Here is a 21,043-nt window from a genome sequence, read left to right as displayed (position 1 = left end):
AGGGATGGAGCATCCACAGTCTCCTTGGGCAACCTGTTCTAGAGGGCCATTCCCATCTGATTTACTGGAAATGTAGAGAGACATCAGAAGAAAAAAAGAGAAGGGAGGAGGTTCAGCAGTGCATGCAGGTGTTCTAAATCACATGTCCAAATCTGCTATCAGACTGCAAAATGTTTAGCTTTGTGATATGATGTGATATGATATGATATGATATGATATGCCTATCATTTCCCAAAGCAAAATAGAGGGGAAAGTGTTTTCCTGCCTTAATGAGGCATCACGATGCTCCCTGTGAAGGGCAAGTATAGTGAAAACGGGGAACTGGAGTAAGGTCTGCAGCAGACTACAGCAAAATGGTGTGACTGTTGTGATGTCCCTGCAGAGAAAGAAGACCTGTTTACAAACAAGGACAAGGTACAAAAGGAGGTGAAGGCTGTACTGACTCAAAATGCCACGCTGAGCTGCGAGGTGGCCCAGGAGAAGACGGAGGTGAAGTGGTACAAGGAGGGGAAACTGATCACCTCGAGCAAGAAGTTCAAGGTGGAGTCAGAGGGCAAACAGTGTCGGCTGGTGGTGAGCCAGGTGGAGAAGAAAGATGCAGGGGAGTACAGCTGCGAGGCTGCTGGCCAGAAACTCACCTTCATGATTCATGTCACAGGTGAGAGAAATTGTTTTGACTGTATTGAACCCCCCAACAAAGAAGGAGGGGAAATATAAGTGGTTTGACACATTCAACCCCAGCATTCAGTGATGTAGACGGTGCTTAAATTCTGTTTAATTCGTGTGCTTTTCTGTTTGCCTTCTGTAGCTATGAACACAGAGGACTTGGGTAGCCTCAGCTTAAGACAGGCTGGAAATAATTTGGGAATTTCCCTGGGGATCTCAAGTAGATGCAATGATAGCAAAATGAGAAGTCAATAATTACAGGGGAAATTAAAGGTTATTAAAGATATCTTCAGGGCACAAGCACACCCCTGCAAATGCTTCTTCCTAAATAGTCTCAGAGACAGCATTTGGTCACAATGCTAGACGGCAGCATTGGTGGTTTCTATTAAATTAAAGAAACCTGCAACTAAGAAGGTTTACCCATATTGTCTTTTGTTTTCTTCTCTATAGCAGGTACAAAAGAAATGCTTAAAAATAGAAAGCCTTCAAGCTGGTGCTTTTCTTTCCAGAAATGGAGGAAGACAGGCGTTCTATTTATTAGGAGAGTCTGATAAGAAAGTGGAAAAAGGCTTTTTACCAGGGTCTATAGCAACATAAGAAGGGGCAATGGTTTCAAAAGTGAAGAGGGTAGACTCAGTTTGGACATGAGAAAAGTTCTTTATGATGAGGGTGGTGATACACTGGAACAGACTGTCCAGTGAAGGTTGTGGGTGACTCATCATTGGAGTGTCCAAGGCCAGGCTGGATGGGGACCCTGGGCAGCCTCATTTAGTGAATGATGTCCCTGACCACGGCAAGAGGTTGGATTGGATGATCTTTAAAGCTTCCTTCTATACCCAAACCATTCTATGATTCCATTGGGGTAACCATTTTATTACTGCAGCAAACAGCATGGGCTGGTGGTGAGCCAGGTGGAGAAGAAAGATGCAGGGGAGTACAGCTGCGAGGCTGCTGGCCAGAAACTCACCTTCAAGATTCATGTCACAGGTAAGACAGGTGTTGTATGAAATACAGCAGAGAACAGTAAAGTAAAATCTAGTTTCTATTATACAGTAATCCAGGTTCAGTAGTCTGTGCTGAGGTTTTTTCCCTAGACTTGATTGCCTGGGTTTGTAGAAAGTATTTGGTTTCAGTATGAAACAAAGACCTGTTTCAGTCTGTCTGTAGAACAATAATTAGTAATATATGTACAGTGGAAGCAATATTTAAGATATTATTCAAATCTCTCCTGTGCCTGAGATCCCAAACTGTAATTCTTGTTCACCTAAACATTTGACTAAGATAAGTATGTGCAGTGAGGCTGGAGTGCATATTGTACGTGCAGCCTTTCATGGCAGGAGAAGCAGGAACTTCTCCTAGTAGTACACTGCCTTTTTACTATGCCTTTATGTTGGAGGCTGCATCTGGATAGGTGAGTCTGCTACTCACAGTAAGAGACCTGGTAGAGCTGACTATTCCCAGAGCTCAAAGTAAGATAGATATCTGCAAATCACACACAAAGAACAAAGGACTGCATTGGTGAGCATATTTCCTTTGTGCCTTTGACAGTCACAGTTGTGGCAATGGTAGAGGCCATGAGGAGTCTGTTCAGGAAGCCAGGAGTACTGTTCTGGGTCATGAAAAGGCAGCCAGTGGTTTGACTATCACACGTTTATGTGTTTTGATGTTTCACAGTGGGTCTTAAGCAAAAGGAACTCAGGTTTTGGTTGCCTGCAGGACAGATGTTCTTTTGGGTTCAATATGTTTGCATAGTGACTTGCAACCATAGGACTGGTGTTCAGGACCCTCTTGGTTCCTTCAGTTCCTAGGTTCTTTCTTGCCTAGATTTGACAATTTGTTTCAACAGAAGAGCTGATATTCTCTAGTGAAGGCTATTAGTTTGGGCACAAGTGGTAACCTAAACCTGTTCCAATTTGTACATACAAACCAGCAAGATGGTTTCATTTCAGTCCCTCAGTCAATACTTTTTCTTTTCTTCCCTCAGAGCCAAAACCTGTGTTTATAAACCAGGAGAAGGTGCAGAAAGAGGTGAGTGATTTTGTTCATCTTCGCACGCCTAATCACCTGATCTGTGTCAGTGACCAGTAGCTGAAAGCAGGCATGGGACGTTCTAAAGAGCAGAGAAAGAGATAGGGAGGAAGGTGATTAAGACAATCCCCTCTGCTGCTGTGTGTCCCAGAACTGCCCAGTTCTGTGGCAAAGCGTTGTACAAGATGAGGAGGCCAAGAGAACGGGAGTAGAATGAATAGAAAATATGCCTTAGTTAGGCCATGCTCAGCATATTAATACATCTTATCTCTTCCTAAAGCATTTGGTAGGATGTGTTCAGAGCCTCAGCTCTTCCTGGCTCTGCTAAGACATTGGAAGGTAGTCTTTCAGACTCTTTAAGGCACTGTTCTTACATTGCAGAAATATGATAATATAATTCCATGCTGATAATATCTCCAGATTTCTGTCTTTTGGGTTTCTTTCAGCCTGCCCTGATCCCTGAGTCTGTCTGTTCATGGGGCTTTTTATTTGGTTTTGTAGAACATGTTTCTTAGCTTCTGCATTCTCATAGTTCCTTTCTTTTTTCTGCGTCTTTAGAAATCGCAGTAAAGTTCACTAAGAAGCTCGAAGCTGTTAATGCTGAGATTGGAGGCACAGTCACTTTAACCTACTCACTTTTTAAGTGAGCCATGCCAAAGGGAAGGTGGTGTGGAGCAAGAATGCAGTTGAGGGGGGTTGGACTCGATGATCTCTAGATGTCCCTTCCAACCCCTACAATTCTGTGATTCTGTGAGATCAAACCAAGCAAAGGTTTCCAGGTTGATGAGGAAGGGGTCAGAAGAACCCTGACAATAACAGGGATCCGGGCTGAGGATGAGGGAGAGTACTTGTGTGAGTCCAGAGATGACAAGAGCAGCATTACCATCACCCCCAAAGGTATGTCTCTGGAAATGAAGGCTGACAGTGTGGAAGGATCCTTGGCTTTCCTCATCAGCCATTACAACACTGCAAAGCTGAGTTCATTTGTGTGTTTATGCTGTTCTTTGTGTTAACAACCAAGTACAAAACTTGTCTTTCTCTCTAAATAACTGTGGAACAACTGCTTCTGAAGAGCACAGCTGTTAAGTGGGCAAATCAGCCTTCAAGGCTGGAATTAAGCATCCCAAATGTAAGATGGGATTTATTTTACCCCTTCTTTGCCTCTTTTCTTCTTGCATCTTTGTAGATGCAAGGAGGATCTCCTCTACAGGCAGGAGATGTGAGTGTGAGTTATGGTGATCACTTACTGCGAGTCATAAAATCTGATGCTTCCAATGAAATCATTGACTCTGTTGGCTCTTTGAAGGTGCTCATATATAATATGATAGCAGGCTTTGAGTATATAAAAGGCTCTTAGAAAGTGGAAGCAAACAATCTGTTCTCTGTGCAGAAATAAGGGACTTCAATTGCAATGACAAAGATGCAAGTTCTACAACAGAAAAGCTTTTTAATGGCTGGATGACTGGATAAGTCATTTGGAGGGGCTTTGAAGCCTTCACGGTGGATTTCAGAAAAGGTTAGTGAAATATCTGGGGCACAAAGAGCTGAGCATGTCCTGGAGCAATGGAGAAGGGCTGGATGATTTTTGTGGGTATTTTCAGCCATAGAATTTTGGTTCTGGTGGTGTCAGTACATTCCTTCGTACTACATGGACGGGTTGGTTTGTTGCATTGGTTCAGACTTTTGTACTAGGAGCTCAGCAGTGGTTAAAGCTCACACTTCTGCAAAGTAAACAAGCTCCTGCAATTCGTCTCTACTCTGTTTTAGCTGTGGATTAGCTTGACAGTTCCCTTCCATAAGCTTTATGGTTCCCTTCTGTAAGTCTACTTACATAGAGTGAGTTACTTAACTTGAAGTCTTCCTCCAGGACTTTAAGCATATTATTAGCAAAAAATATCGCAAATAATTTCACCAACAATTCTCCCCACCCATCTGTAGCTTTCTTTTTTTTCACTGGAAGGGTTTACACTGGCAGATAGGGTGGGCATGTAGAAACAACCGCATTAATTCTGACGAAGCTCTGATTTCTCTGACTGGCCTTTGTTTTGTGATTCTGCATGCATGCCCTGTAGCTAAAGCCTGGATGTCTTCCCCAACACCTTCAGTCTCCCATCCTTACTTAAGTTACTCCATTGTAAATCTCTCTGCTAGTCCAAGAGAGTTTTTATTTTACCCCTTCTGTGAGGCAGCAGCTGGATGGGAAGGATGAGATGAGGACTAGGTTGTTTGGGTGGCTTTTTTTTTTTTTTTGCCTAAGAGCCAACTGGGAATCAAAGATACCAAAAATTGAAGACAAACTGTGTCATACCGAGCAGGGTTTGTCAAATCACTGGCATGCACTGTTAGGACAACTTCATCATCAACATATTCCTGGCTGACAGTTGTCACAAAATTCTGCTTCTGTGTCCCAAAATGTGCACTTATCACTTCTATTGGCAGTTGCTCATCTTTTCTCCAAACTGAATGGTTGTAGGAAATAAAACAGACAAGCAAACAAACCAAACAACCCGCAGATACTAACTTGCAGCTGATTGTCAGTGCTGATCGTTGGGCCATGTGCATCACTTCACATACTTCTGCGGCCAACAGAGATTGGAAAATACAAAGACCTTCAGAGACTACTTGAATTTCTAGATGCACTGAATTACCCTCTAGAGTGTATTTCTGAATATATAAGGAACCACGGGTGACTATGATCCTGATTTATATCTAGGTTCAGGCTTACTGTTTCAGTTAGGTTAGATGAATAATAGTTCCAGAGAAGATAGGGAAATACAGCACTTCATTGATACCACATGTCGGAAGAATGCAGCTCAGTGCTGGGCAGTTTGCTGCTTCATTCCCTCTTACAAGTTGGACCCAAGGCTGGAAAAGACCACTGAGATAGCTGAGCCCAACCCAGCCCACCCTCACTGGACTTACTAACCACGTCCCCAGTGCCACATACCCGTGGCTCTTGAGCACCTCCAGTGACTGCGGTATATCAGCGTGGTTGCTTCAGCTGTGTGAGTTTTCACCACTGGATGTTGTTCTAGCGAGGCAAAAAACCCAAACTGATGGAAAAGTGTCTATACAGGAAGCAACTGGCTGTCCTGATGGCTGCCAACAGTTTTGCACAAGGTGTGTCATGCAAGCTTGCATGAGTCTAGTTTAAAAACTTGCTGTTCTGATGGAAGGAGAGGATGTTGGTACAGGATAACTGCGGGATTTGTGCTCTCCCGACATCCAGTTGCAATCACAGCTTATTGTTGCTATAGAAAACAGCTTATCTGTAGACAAACTGAGTTAGTACCATTAAGTGGCTGAATCCCTAAGTGATCCAAGGTGAAGCATGATCCAAACTGGAATTTAGCTAATTGTAGTAGGAAATCCAAGCCTTAATGAGCTGAGTTATTTAAAGTATGAGTCTTCCATCTAAAACAGCATTGAACTGTTACCCTGGTTGATGATAGAAGTGAGAGTTCAACAGCAGAAGTCTGAAGTTATGCTCCATATTTCTCATCACTCAAGAGAATATTTGAATATGTGAATTCCTTTGGCTATGTTAGAGCTCATAATGAGGTAAGCTGATGTTCTTTAAATGCTCGGAGTCTAGCAATGTGGGCAAGTGGACTGCTATTTGCTGTTGAGCTTTAGGCTAAGAAGCCTGATTTTAGAGGACAGTGGACTTCCCCTTTCCCTTCCCCTCTCCTCCCCTTCTCCCTGGACTGATCCCGCATGGTTTGTGAATGAGTTCAGAGCAAGGTAAATGAGGAATAGCCATGTGAAAACCTGTTGTTTTACTGCACTGTAAAAGACACTTAGTCAAAAGACAAGTGTGTGTTCCAAGCTTGAGATTGCAGGAGATCCTAGAAACAACCCAGCTGCTCAAACCTGTAGTCTGGCTGAATATTTTATTGTCAGTTTTGGTCAGGAGGAGATGCTTGAGTAAGACAAATAAAAGGTCATGGGTAAGTTGGTCCTTCTTGTGATATACTTCTAGGCTTTCATCAGGGAAAAGCTTAATTAGTCCAAATAATTATAGCAGAAACATCACACCAAGAACATGTGAGTGATATTTCAAATTTCTTGACGTGACGGTAAATTTTACCCCATTCTGCCATTCCCCAAATGTTTGTTTCCTTATGACAAGAAGAACTTTGCAAAAGTAATTTATTTTCAGTCTTGTGTGCAACACAAAAAGGGGTAAAATCTAGGAGGCCACCTGAAATGTTTTTTCCATCTGGAAGAATCCATTTAAGAGCACCCATGGACCTGGTTATGAACAAGTTTTCTTCTTTGCAAAGGCTGTTGCTTAATTAGCAGATACTGTACCTGGGAGAGGAAGAGGGAAGTAACTTGTTTTGGAAGTCCTGATGCTATTCAAGCATTCAAGGCCAGGCTGGATGGGGCTTTGTGCAATCTGGTGTAGAGGGAAGCATCCCTGCCTAAAGCAGGGGGGGGTTGGATCTGGACGATCTCAAAGGTCCCTTCCAACCTACACCTTTCTCTGATTCCTTTGATGATTCTATTTCTCAGCTGCTGGTGTGAGATCTCCAACCTGTCCCCATTGTCTTTCAGTGTGGCAGATGAAGCTGGTGAAAGGTCTGCAGCCCCTGGAATTCCCTGAGAAGGGAACTGTCACCTTTTTGGTGGAGGTGTCCCATGAGGATGTGGAAGGGACTTGGCAGAAGGATGGCGTGCGGCTGAAGCCTGCACCAAATTTCACGATGGGTGTCCAGGGGAAGAAACATTCCTTGACACTTTCTTCTGTGACCCTTGAAGATGCAGGACTCATTTCCTTTAAAGCAGAAGGCATTAATTCATCGGGGAGGCTCACTGTGACCGGTATTGGTTGGTGCAAGGTGTCATTATCTGCTCCTGTCCCAGATTACTTGAACAGCAGAACCAGCTTTCCTTCCAGCTGCAAAGAATGTTATGCACTGGGCCATTGCCACCAGAATATCCCTCCAATATGAAGAGGATTGTTGTAACATGATTGTCCCTAGCACAAGTAATGATAATGGGCTCAGAACTGCAGGTTTTATTGTTGTGAATTACAAGTTCTAGTAAGCATGGAGAGTAGGCACTGCCTTTCATTATTCTTTATGCCAGATGCTCCTAGAGACCTCATTCCCAACTAAATCCACATCCTTCTTTCTACTTCTCAGAATTGCCTGTGAAAATCAGCAGACCATTGGCAGACATTAGCATCACTCAGAAGGACAAGGTCACATTTGAGTGTGAGCTGTCCAGGCCCAAGGTGGACATCAAGTGGTTCAAGGTATGGCATGTAATGGAATTTTCCTTTCTGACTTCTCTGGAAATGAATGAGAGCCTTTAATTTCACTTCCAAGGGATGCGAGTCTGAGCTTTTGCCTGATAGCTTTTGCACTGCTCTCTTTTCTCTATGGTCTTTTACTTGCCCAGATCAACACTCTTAGTTATTATGTCCTGAGTTCATTTATCAAGTTTAAATTGAAGTTTGTGTTTGGTTTCTTGTGAACTCCTGAGGTCTTGCTGTACAAAATATTGTTGGTTGGAGTACAGTCTTGAGCTTCATCTCTAACACAGAAATTGTCAGCCAGGATTTTGTAGCCTTGTTGTGAACTGGGTTTTAGGGTGAAATCTCAGTTTTCTTTGCACCTGACAGTGTGAGAATTTGCTCTGGCACTTTGTGTACCTCCCCGGTGCTCAGCTGTTCCTTCCCTTACTTGGGGATAACGTCATTTATTCAAGATGATGTCCAAACGAGTTTGTTAACAGTCCTCCGCAGTGCTTTAAGCTGTCATATGTCAGCCAGAATTTATGCATGTTCTATAGCCATTCCTACATGTTGAAAACACTGCACTGTGCTTAAGCTTCAGCATATGTTCCAGTAAGTACAGTTCCATTAATTCTAGGGAATTGGGTGAATTAAGCATAGATCTGAAGGCTGCCTTTGCCCAGTGCAGAGATGGAAGGACTCATGGAGATCTGACTTGATATTTTCCCTTCTAGGATAGGAAAGAGCTCCATCAAAGTAAAAAAGGGGGCATTACTTCCCAGGGAAATAAGAGAAGTCTCATTATTCACAAGTGGTGAACTCTCATTTTCTCTCTCAGTCTGCAACCAGGTTGGGTTGCTGTTTCAGTACTGGCTGTTTTATGCAGGAACTCTGCTCCTGAGGTTAATCCAAGTTGTATCCGAGCCCTTCAGAATGAAAGGGAAATAGCAGCACAGAAATATGGTCTGATTCTGACATAAATAAGTGCAGACCTGGAGATTTAAAATGGATTGTGTGATGTTCAAGGGATTTTGAAGCAAAGACGTCCCCTAGGTAAGATTTGTGGCTGACATTCCCCATACATTGTGGGCACACAAGCTAAGGAGAGACTAATGATGAGCATGCAGAGAAGCCAATGGTTCAGACAGGTTTGTTGTTTGGAAAATAAAGATGAGGTGATTGGTGGTAACCAATATGGCTTCATCGAGGTCAAGCCATGCCTGACAAACTTGGTGGCCTTTCATGATGGAGTAACAGCATCAGTGGATAATGGGAGAGCAACTGACATCATCTACTTGGACTTGTGCAGAGCATTTGATCCCGTCCTGCATGACATCCTGGTCACCAAACTGGAGAAAAATGGTTTTGATGGATGGACCAGTTGCAGGATAGGGAACTGTCTGGATGGTCACACTCAGAGAGCAGCAGTCAATAGCTCAGTGTCCAGGTGGAGGGTGGTGTTGGGACCAGTGTTATTTAACATTTTTGTAGGCAACATGGCCAGTGGAATCAAATGCAGCCTCAGCAAGTTTGCAGATGACACCAAGCTGAGCGGTGCTGTTGATGTGCTAGAGGGAAGGGATGCTGCCCAGAGGGACCTGGACAGGCTGGAGAGGTGGGCCCTTGGCAGCCTCATGAACTTGAGTGTGGCCAAGTACAAGGCCCTGCACCTGGGTCAGGGTAATCCCAAGCACAGGCACAGGCTTAGAGGAGAATGATTTGAGAGAAGCCTTGACCCTGAGGAGAAGAGTTGGTGTGGAGGGAGATGTCCCTGCCTATAGCAGGGGCATTGGAACTAAATGACCTTAAAGATTCATTCCATCCTATTGTTTTTCTAACCTTAATTTTGCTTGAACAGTTTTAGAATAAATGAGATTCTGGTTTCCGTGAAAAGTGTTTGCAGGGAGCTCCATTGTAGCTAGTAAGTCTATCTTTAAGTTCAAAGGCAATAATGCATTGACTGTGTTGAAGAGAGAAATGAATCAGGAATGGATGATGGTTTAGAATAAAACATAATCCTACTTATTTTCCAAGCAAATATGTGTAAGGAAAAGATGCTGCACTCAGTTCTGGAAATACCCTGACAAATATATCTCTAGTGTTTCACAGCTGGAGATATCAAGATTGTTAAACCACTGGAAGATGTGGAAGTGAATGAATATGGAAGTGAATCTTTTGTCTGTGAGATTTCACACGATGAGGTTCAGAGCCAGTGGTACAAAGATGACGACAAGCTGAAGGCTGATGACAACATCAGAATGCGGCAAGATGGTAGGGTGTAAGCGGGTGATCTTTCTCCTGAGTGGGGGGTGGGTTGGAGATCAAGCAGAAAGGACATCTGAAATGAAGTGAAGAAAGTTCAGAAGGGAGTTCCCCTTTTGTTTTGGGACTGAGGTTATGGTGGAACAAGTGACATGGTGGGAAGCTTAGTGTGGGAAGTGTGATGCTATCCCACCATTCCACACTGCCAGGAGCAGGTAGGAAATGAGTGCAGTTCTTTCCAAAGTGGGGGTGAACAGAGCAGTCAGTTCACCTCTCCAAAGGGGTTTTGTCTGACAGTGAGTGTGATCCTTCTGTCTCAGGTACTTTAATGGTGACAGTGGCCGCATTCGGTCAGTCCTTGTAGAAGCCATGTTTAGATTACACTTTGGTGGGGATGTGGATGTGGGGGAATGGGTGGTTTCATTGACATGAGAGAACAGGCAGTGATGCTGTGAAACCAGATGGGTGATGCTCAGCCTGGCCATGTGCCTCAGAACTCTTTGCTCAAGGAAGCCAAGTATAGTTGTGGGTTTGCTCTCAAGAGCACAGTTTGGTAGGGATGAGTTGGAGGTTGGACTAGATGACCTTAGTGGTCTTTTCCAGCCTTAGTGACTCTGTGGTTCTCTGCTTCAGTAAAGACCTACTTGCTGACTTACACACGTGTCCAAGTCAATGATGCAGCAGAAATCGAATTTGTAGCATAAAGGGCAGAATCTCGTGCCCATCTTACAGTTAAAGGTAACTATGCTTCTGATGATGATTTCGCTTAAATTATGTTATAAACCAGCTAACATCCTTTGCTTTAATGTCAAGGAAGTTAAACACCACCAGGACCTTTGACAAAAATAAAAACTCCTACCTACCTACCTTTGTGCCCACAAAATCTCCAGCTTGTCTTTTGGGATTTACTTTTGCTAAGTAAAACAGATTATTTTCTTAGGAGGTTGATTTTCTACCTTTAGTCTTCAGATTTGTGTTTGAATGTTGAGGGATAAAAAACATAGCTTGACTTTTTCTTCATTTTCTCTGTCTGTTTCAGAAGAGCACAGGTTTTGGGTTTTTTTTAATATATACAATGTTAGGGTATATATATGATGTTAAGTGTGATAAAGAAAATGGAGACATTTGAGTTAGCACACTACTCAAGAGTTCAGTCCCCAGCTTTGCCACTGTTAGAATGGTAAGGGCAAGAACATCCTGGAAAAGGAATTTCTCCTAAGTTGAGTCATTACATTTGAGCTACAGAGACCTTTACTAGGAGAAAACTTGTTGTTCAGAGCTAAGTTGCTGTATTTAACCAAAGTATTTATCAGTGTTCGTGTTTCATTGAACCTCTTTTCCATTTTGTAATGCGAGGAGTTTGATATTGGGATGGGAAGGTCATGGTTTGATTTGGATGTTGAACTGGGAATCAGAAGATCTGGGCTCTCTTCAGGTTGTCAGTCTTATTGTCTGACTTCTTAACAACATTCCTTTCTTTCTATTATTTTTTAATGATTTTTTAAGGCATTTTGAGGTGATAGGTGTAGTGTTCATGTGCAGTAATGCTGACGTGAGTAAGTAGGGTGATAATGTAAGAGTTTTTTACATTCTTTCTAAATATCTGCTTTCTCTTGTTCCATCCTTCTTAAAGAGCAATCCATTAATCTAGTAAAGGAGCTGTGTGATGAGGATGTGACTGAGCCTGAAGAAGCCAAATTTGAATGCGAGATATCCACTCCTTCTGTGAAACCTCCCAAGTGGTTTCTACGTGGGGAAGTCTAACAGACTGGCAGAAACTTGATTATGCAGCAAGAAGGACAGCCCTCCCGCCCACGTGACCGCTACTGTCCAATCACCGTCTCCGCCACCCCCGCCCCTCGTGGTGCTGTGCTGTCCTGTGGTGCATTGTGCGGTGTCGGTAAGATGGCGGCCGTGAGTCTGAGGCTCGGAGACCTGGTGTGGTGAGTTCAGTGCGCTGCGCTGCGGGCGGAGTGCGGTCCGATCCCATCCGATGGAGTAGAAGGACGCTAAAGCCAAACATGGGGCAAAGCAATGGCAATGGCACCTGCAGCACGGACACCCCGCAGCTCTGCCCGGCCCCGCACCTTCATAGATGATCCCGCATCCTCCCCGCTGGGTGGGCGGGGAGGAACGAAAAGGGACGGGATGGGGATGGGATGGGATGGGAAGGGATGGGATGGGATGGGATGGGATGGGATGGGATGGGATGGGATGGGATGGGATGGGATGGGATGGGATGGGATGGATGGGGTGGGATGGGATGGGATGGATGGGGTGGGATGGGATGGGGATGGGGATGGGATGGGATGGGATAGAGATGGGATGGGGATGGGATGGGGTGGGATGGGATGGGATGGGGAACGGGAGGGAATGGAAAGGAACGTAAGGGCTGTGCCAGCAATGCCGCCGCCAGAGGCCGCCCAGGCCCCGACCACCGGGGTACCACGAAGCCACGGCGGCTGCTGGGGCCGCTCCCTGCACAGCGGCTTTGCCCCCAGCTCCTGAATCCCCCGTCGTTGTGTTCCCCCATGAGCCCCTGCCCTGAGTGCTGTGCTTCAGCCTCAGTTATTGAGCCCACTGTTACTGCCTTCTCAAAGGGTTGCCCAAGGAATCAGAACAGCAGAGCTCCCATTGGGCCCAAGGCAGAGTTTTGCTGAGGGTGAAGGAAGGAGGAAGTTTCAGCCCTGGATGGACGCCATTCTGTGCCCACAGAGGAGCTTTGTGCCCTCGATGCTGAAGCAGCACCCAGAGCTGGCGGCGGGTGCAGGACCTGAACTCAGAGCCACAAGGAGATCAGAACAGGATGCAGTCAGTGCTGATTGTCACTGCTTTGACTCGGCTTTAAGACTGTGCAGAGTCTCAGAAATACCCACAGAGTAACAACAAAAAGGAGCAGGGCTGGAAAGGAACAGGGCTGGTTTTAATTGTTGTTGTTTTAAACTGTCCAATCAGGCGATGGTGTTAAGCCGTCATGTCGGACAGGTCCAGAAGGAGCTCATCCACATCCTCAACGTCACATCAGTTTCTCCTTCCAGTTCTTCTGTGAGCTCCATCAGAAGCTCCTCAAGGTTGTTGTCTTCAGTGATGGCTGCTTCCCCCGCCCCTGTGCAGCTCAGCTGCTAATTTTCTGCCCCTTGTGAGGAACATGATGTAGTGTTGGATTCCTCTGGCTGTGCCATGGGGTCTGCATGGCTTCCTGGGAGCAGCTCCAGACTTGTGGGAAGGAAAAGAACAATCTACGTGACATTTCTGAGATGTGCTTTCAGCTCTGAGGTCTGTAGTTGACCCTCCCGCCCCTCACACCCACATAGGGATGGTGATTTGATTAACCTGCGGCTGCCTTTGGAGTTAAGAAAACCAGCAGGTGCCTTTTTCATCTGTTCAAGTAGAGCAGTTTGAGTCTGGCAATCAGGGGCTGGGCTTTGTAGCAGAAACACATTGCCACCCTCAATGCTTTGTCTGTAAACATGTCAAGAAATCTTCCTCTGCAAAATCCTGCTTGCTGGCTGAGGTACTTTTCCCCATGAACTCAGCAGAGGTTTTGACAAAGCAGTTTCAATGATCTCAGATGACCTCTTCCTTTGTTGCATTATGCCATGACACATCTCAAACACCCCATTTTCCCCCAGTGTGAAAGAACTTCTGTCTGATGGGAAAAGGGCATTAAGGAAGAACAAGTTGTGGTCATCACCTGCTTGGAAGCTTTATGACTTCGGTGCTGAGCACGGTGTATTCGGGCGGGACTGAAGCAAGAGTCTCCTAGGAAGAAACAAGACAGAGTATGAAGCACAGGTCAGAGTTTCCACAAGTACCTTGTGAGACATCTGCTGCCTTCAAGGAAAACAGAAGAGCTGTAGAACACTTGGAATTTCTTCCTTTTCTTCAAGGGCAATGTAAACCTTTCATATCCACTACTGCTTTTTCCACTGCTCTTACCATTGGTAGTTTTTTAGCTGGGGGCTCATCCGCGTCCTCAGCAGCAGATGGATGAATTTCTGCTGCTTTTCGTTTCTGTCTCCGCGTTGGGGGGAAGGTGTTTTTCCAATCAATGGGCCTCACAGAGACCCTGCGCCCACCTAAAGTAAAAGGAAGAGAGAGCTGGTACTGTCTTGCTGCGCCTCAAGAGAGATCAAGTTCTCTTATCAGTCCCACCACCCTTCCACAAAGTTAAATACATTTGGCCAGTGGAATTGCAATGCCCTGTCCGGGATTCTCAGCCATGTTTTGCACACGGTCATCTCTGTGTACCAACAACGCGTACAAAGGAACAAAGAAACCCAATAGCTGCACTCAGTAATAATCCAGGGCAAGGAAAAGTCTGACAGAGAGCAATGCAAAATGACAGCACTGCTTTTCTGAGGCACCGTAACGAGTTCCTCGTGCTCACCTTTAACTCTTTTCTTGCAGGGCGATTCCCCCGCTTTTCCCTTCTCCTCCTCCGACCGTTTGCGTTTAAGTCCAGCCGGGCCATGGGAGGAAACTGGGATGTCAACTGCAAAGAGTCCCGGGAAAGAACAGTCAGATCTCAGTAGAAAAACAGAGCATCAAACCCAGGAGCCTGTTGAGTATCTGTACCTCTCTCTGGTGCCTTGTCAACCTCTGTCTGGTTCCCCAGACTTTTTGCAAGGCCGCTCTTTGGAGGAAGGCCACTGGTGTCAACTTCTGGCAGAAAAGAAACAAGGAATGATTGATGAGCGTCTCTTTGGGGGCAGGTTTGAGCACAGTCAACCACAAGCTTCACATTTTCAAGCACTGTTTGTTACATTTGCCTTCCGCTGCCCAAATGCTGTGCAGTCAGCACAGACCTGCAGTGCATCTTCCTCACTCCAGAAAAAGCCCAGCGCTGCTCTGACAGCCAAAGCACAGACGGATATTTCACTATCACGACTCTCCCCTGCCACCCCAATGAATGGTGACATGCATCCCGCACCCGCTCAGAACTGACATTCAGAATTGAGCCTTTCATGCTTCACGCCATCGGACACTCACTGTGGCTCAGCAGTGCAGTTGGTCTGTTCCCACCGCGTTCCTTCAGGTGACGAAAGGCGCAGTGTGGTTTCTGGCAGCCTCCGGGCTGGTTCTCCCAGAAGCAGGGAATCAAACTGCGCTGCTTCTGCAGAGAGAAGGAAAGAAAGGGCCATGGAAACGGGCACATCAGGTCTGCAGGGAGATGCCGCGCTCCAACAGCCATCAGAAACCATTGTGTGGAGCCTTAGCTCTGTACCCTCATTTCCTGCCCCTCCTTTCACTACTCCAAGCAGCCAGAATGAACTGCTCTGGAGAAATCCAGGATGGAGAAGGCCCGATAGGGCACAACCGAGCCCTGCTGGCAGGAGGGCAGTGCCACTCTCTCCTACCACCCAGCTCCAGCAGCTTTAGGAGGCTGAGCAATGCGAGCTTTTTGCATCTGGGGAGAAAATGCTTTTGGCTCCTAATGCAAACATCTCCCGCTGTGATATACCTAAGGCACTGAATTCTCTGCCTTCTTTACCTCCTCCCAGTCCCCTCTAGAAACAGAAACCAGTAAGATTTTCACAGCAAACATATCCAGCCTGCAGAAGTGCATTCAGCCCAACCACAGCCATGAAAAGTGGTGTTGTAGACTAAGCTGGAAAGCACATCTTTAGGCAAACACTCACATCAATCCTCATGTGACGGAACTTGCAGTTACTCCTCGAGCAGCCGCCCTCCATCCACAGTCTGCAGACTCGTTCGCTCCCCAGAGCCGCTTCACAGTGGCGGAAGGGGCAGCTGTCTCCCTGCAAGCACAAGGAAACCACAGGAAAATAAGAGCACAGCCTGAAACATGTCCATGCCATTAGCCCAGGCTGTTAGCAGCGCTATGAGGGTAACATCACCAGCAGGTCTCCCCTGCTCCACCACTTTCTCTTCAACATGAGGAAATGGAAGAAAACCCAGGCAGAAGAAAGTCAACCGTACCTTAGTGCAGGTGGAGTAGAAGTAGAAGTAGCAGTCGCCTCTTTGCTGAGACATGGTGAAATTCTTAGAGCCCGTCTGGGTTATCTCCAGAGGAATTCCCTGCTCTTGCAAAGAGACGGTTGTGCTCGAACTGCTTGGATCCCCAAAGAGTCCTCTCGGACCGGAACCCTACAGGAAGTGCCTACAAGGGAAGAATCATGAGGAATAAGCATTTTCCCAGCTTTCTTTTGATGCAGTTTGGGCTCTCGAGGAGGGCAATGCCTTGGAAGCAGCTGATTGCAAGAACTGTGCCAGCTCTGGAACCAATGTGTGTCTAAGTGCCATGACTTCCCCAGCAAGTGCTGTTCTCCATCCCACCAGCAGTTATATACCTTGCAGCATACATTTTGTGTTCCTGCCATGAGAAGGACTCCATCATCTACCCTTGCTGCAGCTGCAGTGGATGCAGCGCTACCACTCACACGTTTGAGAAACCTCCAGTTCTGGCTTACCCGGGCACAGCTGCAGTTCTCCTCCCTTCCAGCTAACACACCAGTGCAATGGCTGGGCAACACCGTCAGTGAGAGCAGGTAGCACCAGCAGCCACCACCACCGTCACTGCCAGCTGGGACGAGGGCTGACACAGCGTGTCCACACTCTGCGCAGCACTCACGGCTCTGGCACTCACTGGTGGCAGCCGTGGCCCCAGGCAGCGCTTGTGAAATCACTGTGCTTGTGATGTCACTGCACAGCCCACGGCCCAGCTCAGCACCTGGATCTCACCAGGACTTCAGGGGGTTCTGTTAAAAATGTGCTGGATCCGGGGGTCAATAAAGCACAAGTTGCACTCCATGAAGTCTGTGCTCTCCTTCCCTTCTAATGTCTAAAACAAAGGCTGGGGACCAGCAGCAGTTCTGCAGGGCTGTAGCAGCGATGCTCAGTCACGGCTTGAAGCAGAGATTGAGCACCTGGTGGGATGGCAGGGCCAACCCAGGGCAGCTCAGGCACATGCAAACCCCTCCCAGACATCACTGAAAGGTTGGCAGTGCAGGTGAGGGTGTCTGACTGGAGATCACTGCCTGCCTGAGCCCTTCCAATGGTCAGCAGTTTTTTCCTTCCTTTCTGTGCCCCACAGCTGCTGCACTCGGGCTTATCCTCACCTGCTGCAGCCCAGGACTTTGATACCCCATTATCACTGCTGTGCTTTCCATTGCACTGCAGCATCACACAGGGCAGTAATGGCAGTTCATCATCCTCACCAAAACGTGTGACAGAATCTCACAAGGAATCAATTTCCCCTGCAAACAGCCACTCGGAAGGGCCTCCATTGAGCTGGGAGCTCCTCCCCAGCCCAGCTGTTCTGCTCAGACTCCTTCCAGCAGCCGCCCAGCACCAAACCCAGCTCACCTTATTGGCCTGGTCAGTCCGGGCTGTGCCCAGCTCACACACACGCCGCAGCGGTGCCTGCAGTGGGCTCCCAAAGGATGATCTCCAACAAGGAATGCTCACAGCTCAGTGTCTGTGTGCAGTACGCTCACCAGAGCACCAGCTCTGCTCGACAGCTGGGGGCCAAACCCTCCCAACCCAGCAATGACTGTGACCTCACACAGACCCACATCACTGCTGCTCTTTCATCATAAACACAGGCAGCCAGCACCTCCTAGATCCAATTGTAAGAGACCAACACAAGGGTCACCCAGTGGGGTTATCTGAAGTAAAGTAACAGAGAACTGAGGTGACTCTTGTCACAACACTGGGAATGGGGACCAAACCTTCAGGCCAGGTTTCTTGCAGTTAAGATTCCTCAGAGGGAGGTTTGCAGTCCCAGAGAAGCCCATGAGCTCCTCTGCACGATGCTCGGAGCAGAGCTGCCTCGTGATTCATCAGTGCTCCATTCCATAACTAAGTACATCTCAGATGAAATAATAATATTTCATGGTCACTTCTTCCTTTCTGTGAGACAAGCCTTAAATGTGTCTTTTTAAAGTCGTCGTGCACCGAATCTACAGCATGCTAGCAATATAGGTATAATGACATCACATAGAATGGAGTGTTTGCAGGGCTTAAGGCCGTGAATCACGGGTGAGATGTGATATTCCCACTGCAATGATGCTTTTAGGGCAGGTTTAAGTGCCTTCCGCTTTGTGTAACGTGGAGTCTGTAGGATGACAATAATGATTGTGGAATCACACTCATCTTTGAGCTCTAACTCACATCCACGTCAGGAGCCTTCCCAAAGATCAGGCCCTGGTTTGCCTGCCCTGCTGGGCCCAGCTCAGTGCAGGACAGGAGATGGATTTCTGCTGTCCCTGTGCTCAGACTCCAAAGCCCAAGATAAGCTGCAGCTGAGATCTCACAGAGCACTCTGAGGTTTCTCTGCAGCTGTTTTCTGCTGCTGTTACACAGCACGGAATAGCTGGGATCCCCCAGGCACTGCCCTCGCACCAATAACTCCATTGTGCTCAGGATGTGCCAATGTGCTGAAGTCAAACTGTGCCATGTGGGTTTCACACAGATCGAACGCAGGCTGCAGATCTGCTGGCAGCCCTCAGGAGCTCCCCTGCCCTAATCCCACTCTTGCACTCCTTCCCTTCGTGCTCTTGTGGCCTTTAATAACACCGTGACACCTGACAGCCTCCTCCTGTTTGTAAGCTGTCATTTTATGCAGCCGTTTCTCTTCCGTTTACCCCCCAAACTGAAGATGTTTCCCTGCAGTGAATAAGCGATGAGGTTCTTTTCACCTCTCCTTGGACAACTTCCTTTATTGTTTCTTCGGAGCATTAGGGACTCTGAGACCCTGGAGTGTGTCCAGAGAGGAGCAATGGAGCTGAGAAGGGCCTGGAGCTCAGTGGGGTCCTATGGGGGTGACCAAGGGGACGGCAGGCAGCCAGTTTTCCCTGTTTTTCTCTCTGGATCCATCCCCGCCTCAATGGGGCCATCAAACCCTTTTGCTGCAGAACCCGCAGGCACTTCACCTTGAAGGATCATTACCTACATTGAAACTACTGTTACATGCAGGCGCACAGGAGTGCCCTGGTTTTCACAGGCTCTGGGCAGAGACGTTCAGGTCTGGAGGCGTTTGGGGCATCACTAATTGAGCTGCAAAATGAGCTTATAGCTCCTGACTCCTCCCATCCAGAAATATCGCTCCTATATCGGCCCGCGCTGCCGGAGCTCATGGGACTCGGCTCCCCGCCGCCGGGATTGGGTGGTGCGTGCAGGGCTGGGGGTCGGGCTGTATTGTGCTGTTGTGTTGTGTTGTTGTGTTGTGTTATGTTGTGTGTTCCCGGTGTTCCCCTGCCGCTCTCCAGCTCGGCTCGTTCCGGCCCCGCATCGTTCTGTGACTCCCCCCCCCCCGCCCCTTGGCGGCTCCATACATGCACACGGCGGCAGCGCGGCCCGCACGGCGCACACGGGGATGCCGCAGCTCCGCCCCACCCCGCCCGGCTGCAGCTCCGTCCGCTCAGCGCCGCGTCTCGGTGTCGGGGCGGCGCCGCGCGGCTCATTGGGTCCCGTTGGTGGGCAGAGCGCGGTGGGTCTCGGCAGCGGCGGATTGGAACGGAGCGGATCGGAACAGAACGGAGCGGATCGACGCGGGGCGCAGCGCATCGCTGTGGGGCTGGCACGATGCTGGAGATCCAGCTGGATGATGGCGGCGTGGGGGGGTACCCGGGCAACGACTATTGCTCGGGGTCGGTGATGTCGGAGCAGGTGTCGGGCCTGGCCAACAGCATCTACCGCGAGTTCGAGCGGCTCATCCACTGCTACAACGAGGAGGTGGTGAAGGAGCTGATGCCGCTGGTGGTGACGGTGCTGGAGAACCTGGACTCGGTGCTGACCGATAACCAGGAGCACGAGGTGGAGCTGGAGCTGCTGCAGGAGGACAATGAGCAGCTGCTCACACAGTACGAGTGGGAGAAGGTGCTGCGCAAACAGGACGAGGAGGTGAGTGAGAGCGGCCCAGCGCCAACGGGGCCCAGCATCTATCTTGTGCGCGGCGCCAAAGGCCGGGGATGTGATGCAATGTGATGCGATGATATGATGCGATGCGATGTGATGATGTGATACGATGTGATGTGATGTGCTGCGGCGGTACCCGCATCGCAGGCCGCGCTCCCGGCCCCGCTCCATCTGCTCCGCACAGCCCGTGCGGAGGGGAAGGGGAATGGCTGGGAATGGCTGGGAATAGCTGGGAATGGCTGGGAATAGCTGGGAATGGCTCCGCGTTGCTGCGCTGCCCCGAGCTCGAACACCGGCTGCACGGGGATGACTGGAGGATTCCTGCCGGTTTCGGGTTTAAACGCGGCCCTCAGATGGTTGATGTCTTCCCTGTACTTCCCCTGCCCTGGAGATGGTTCCCTGTCTGATCTCAGCGGCCTTTCCCCGGGTGCTGCGGGTCCCGGATCCCCGGGGCTGCGGCAGGTGCTGGGAGCGGGCGGCATCGGGGCACAGCGCCTCATGCGGGGACAAAGGAGCTGAGCTGAGCGCGCTGCTCCGCACTGAGCGCTCGAGTCCGCCGACACCACCGGCATCTTTCTGGCCATAGGCGCGGCCGGGCGGCTCCGGCCTCCAGCAGGGCCGGTCTGCGACGTGCCGGACACATTGGTACCGCTAGAAGTGTAATGCTGTCGTGTCATCAGCATGTCTTTGCAAAGCTGCTGGGAAAGGAATGTATGCGTCTGTATTGGCTGTGTTTTAACACTGGGAGAGTAGAGGGTTTTTTCCGTCCCAGGAGTCTTGCTCAGAGTCGGGTTTTGATTTGCTTAGATGTGGTAAATGAAATCCCTTCATGACTCCAGAGTAAAGCGCCGTGCAGTATTTCAATGGAGGTGCTCTGGGTGCTGGATGGTGAGGACGTGAGCCCAGGACATTTATCGCCCTGTACTAATGCTGGTCAATTTGGGTTGTAGCCTTAAGTTT

The 21,043-nt window shown here is 48.2% G+C and overlaps 2 protein-coding genes across 2 annotated transcripts in view; both read right to left on the bottom strand.

The window, feature by feature from the left end:
- The window catches only part of LOC146755918 (obscurin-like), a 54,347-nt gene extending 41,613 nt beyond the window's left edge, over nucleotides 1-12,734 (bottom strand). Inside the window, exons 1-2 of the mRNA XM_085525103.1 lie at nucleotides 12,587-12,734; nucleotides 12,040-12,210 (exon numbers count right to left, since the gene is read on the bottom strand). Coding sequence (XP_085381229.1) covers nucleotides 12,040-12,210; nucleotides 12,587-12,734 — 319 coding nt within the window. The remainder of the gene's footprint in view (nucleotides 1-12,039; nucleotides 12,211-12,586) is intronic.
- Nucleotides 12,735-13,323: 589 nt separating this feature from the next.
- On the bottom strand, nucleotides 13,324-16,239 carry LOC146755917 (uncharacterized). The gene is made up of 8 exons (XM_085525102.1): nucleotides 16,145-16,239; nucleotides 15,844-15,963; nucleotides 15,194-15,317; nucleotides 14,780-14,866; nucleotides 14,592-14,696; nucleotides 14,141-14,280; nucleotides 13,896-13,963; nucleotides 13,324-13,417 (listed from the first exon to the last, which is right to left on the bottom strand). Exons 1-8 carry the CDS (start codon nucleotides 16,196-16,198, stop codon nucleotides 13,324-13,326), a joined length of 792 nt encoding a protein of 263 aa, XP_085381228.1. The 5' UTR covers nucleotides 16,199-16,239.
- Nucleotides 16,240-21,043: the final 4,804 nt, after the last annotated feature.

Source organism: Coturnix japonica, chromosome 29, assembly GCF_054131305.1.
Source record: "Coturnix japonica strain WE chromosome 29, WE-NBRP24, whole genome shotgun sequence".
Taxonomy (NCBI): domain Eukaryota; kingdom Metazoa; phylum Chordata; class Aves; order Galliformes; family Phasianidae; genus Coturnix; species Coturnix japonica.
This window is presented reverse-complemented; position numbering and strand designations above follow the sequence as displayed.

Excerpts from the sequence above, each read along its gene's own strand:
- LOC146755917 (XM_085525102.1), bottom strand. The coding sequence starts at position 16,198 with ATGTCTCAGCAAAGAGGCGACTGCTACTTCTACTTCTACTCCACCTGC. Across the intron at positions 14,281-14,591 it reads CTGCAAGAAAAGAGTTAAAG|GTGGGCGCAGGGTCTCTGTG; the intron begins GTGAGCACGAGG and ends CTTTTACTTTAG. Across the intron at positions 13,964-14,140 it reads CAGCTAAAAAACTACCAATG|GAGACTCTTGCTTCAGTCCC; the intron begins GTAAGAGCAGTG and ends GTTTCTTCCTAG.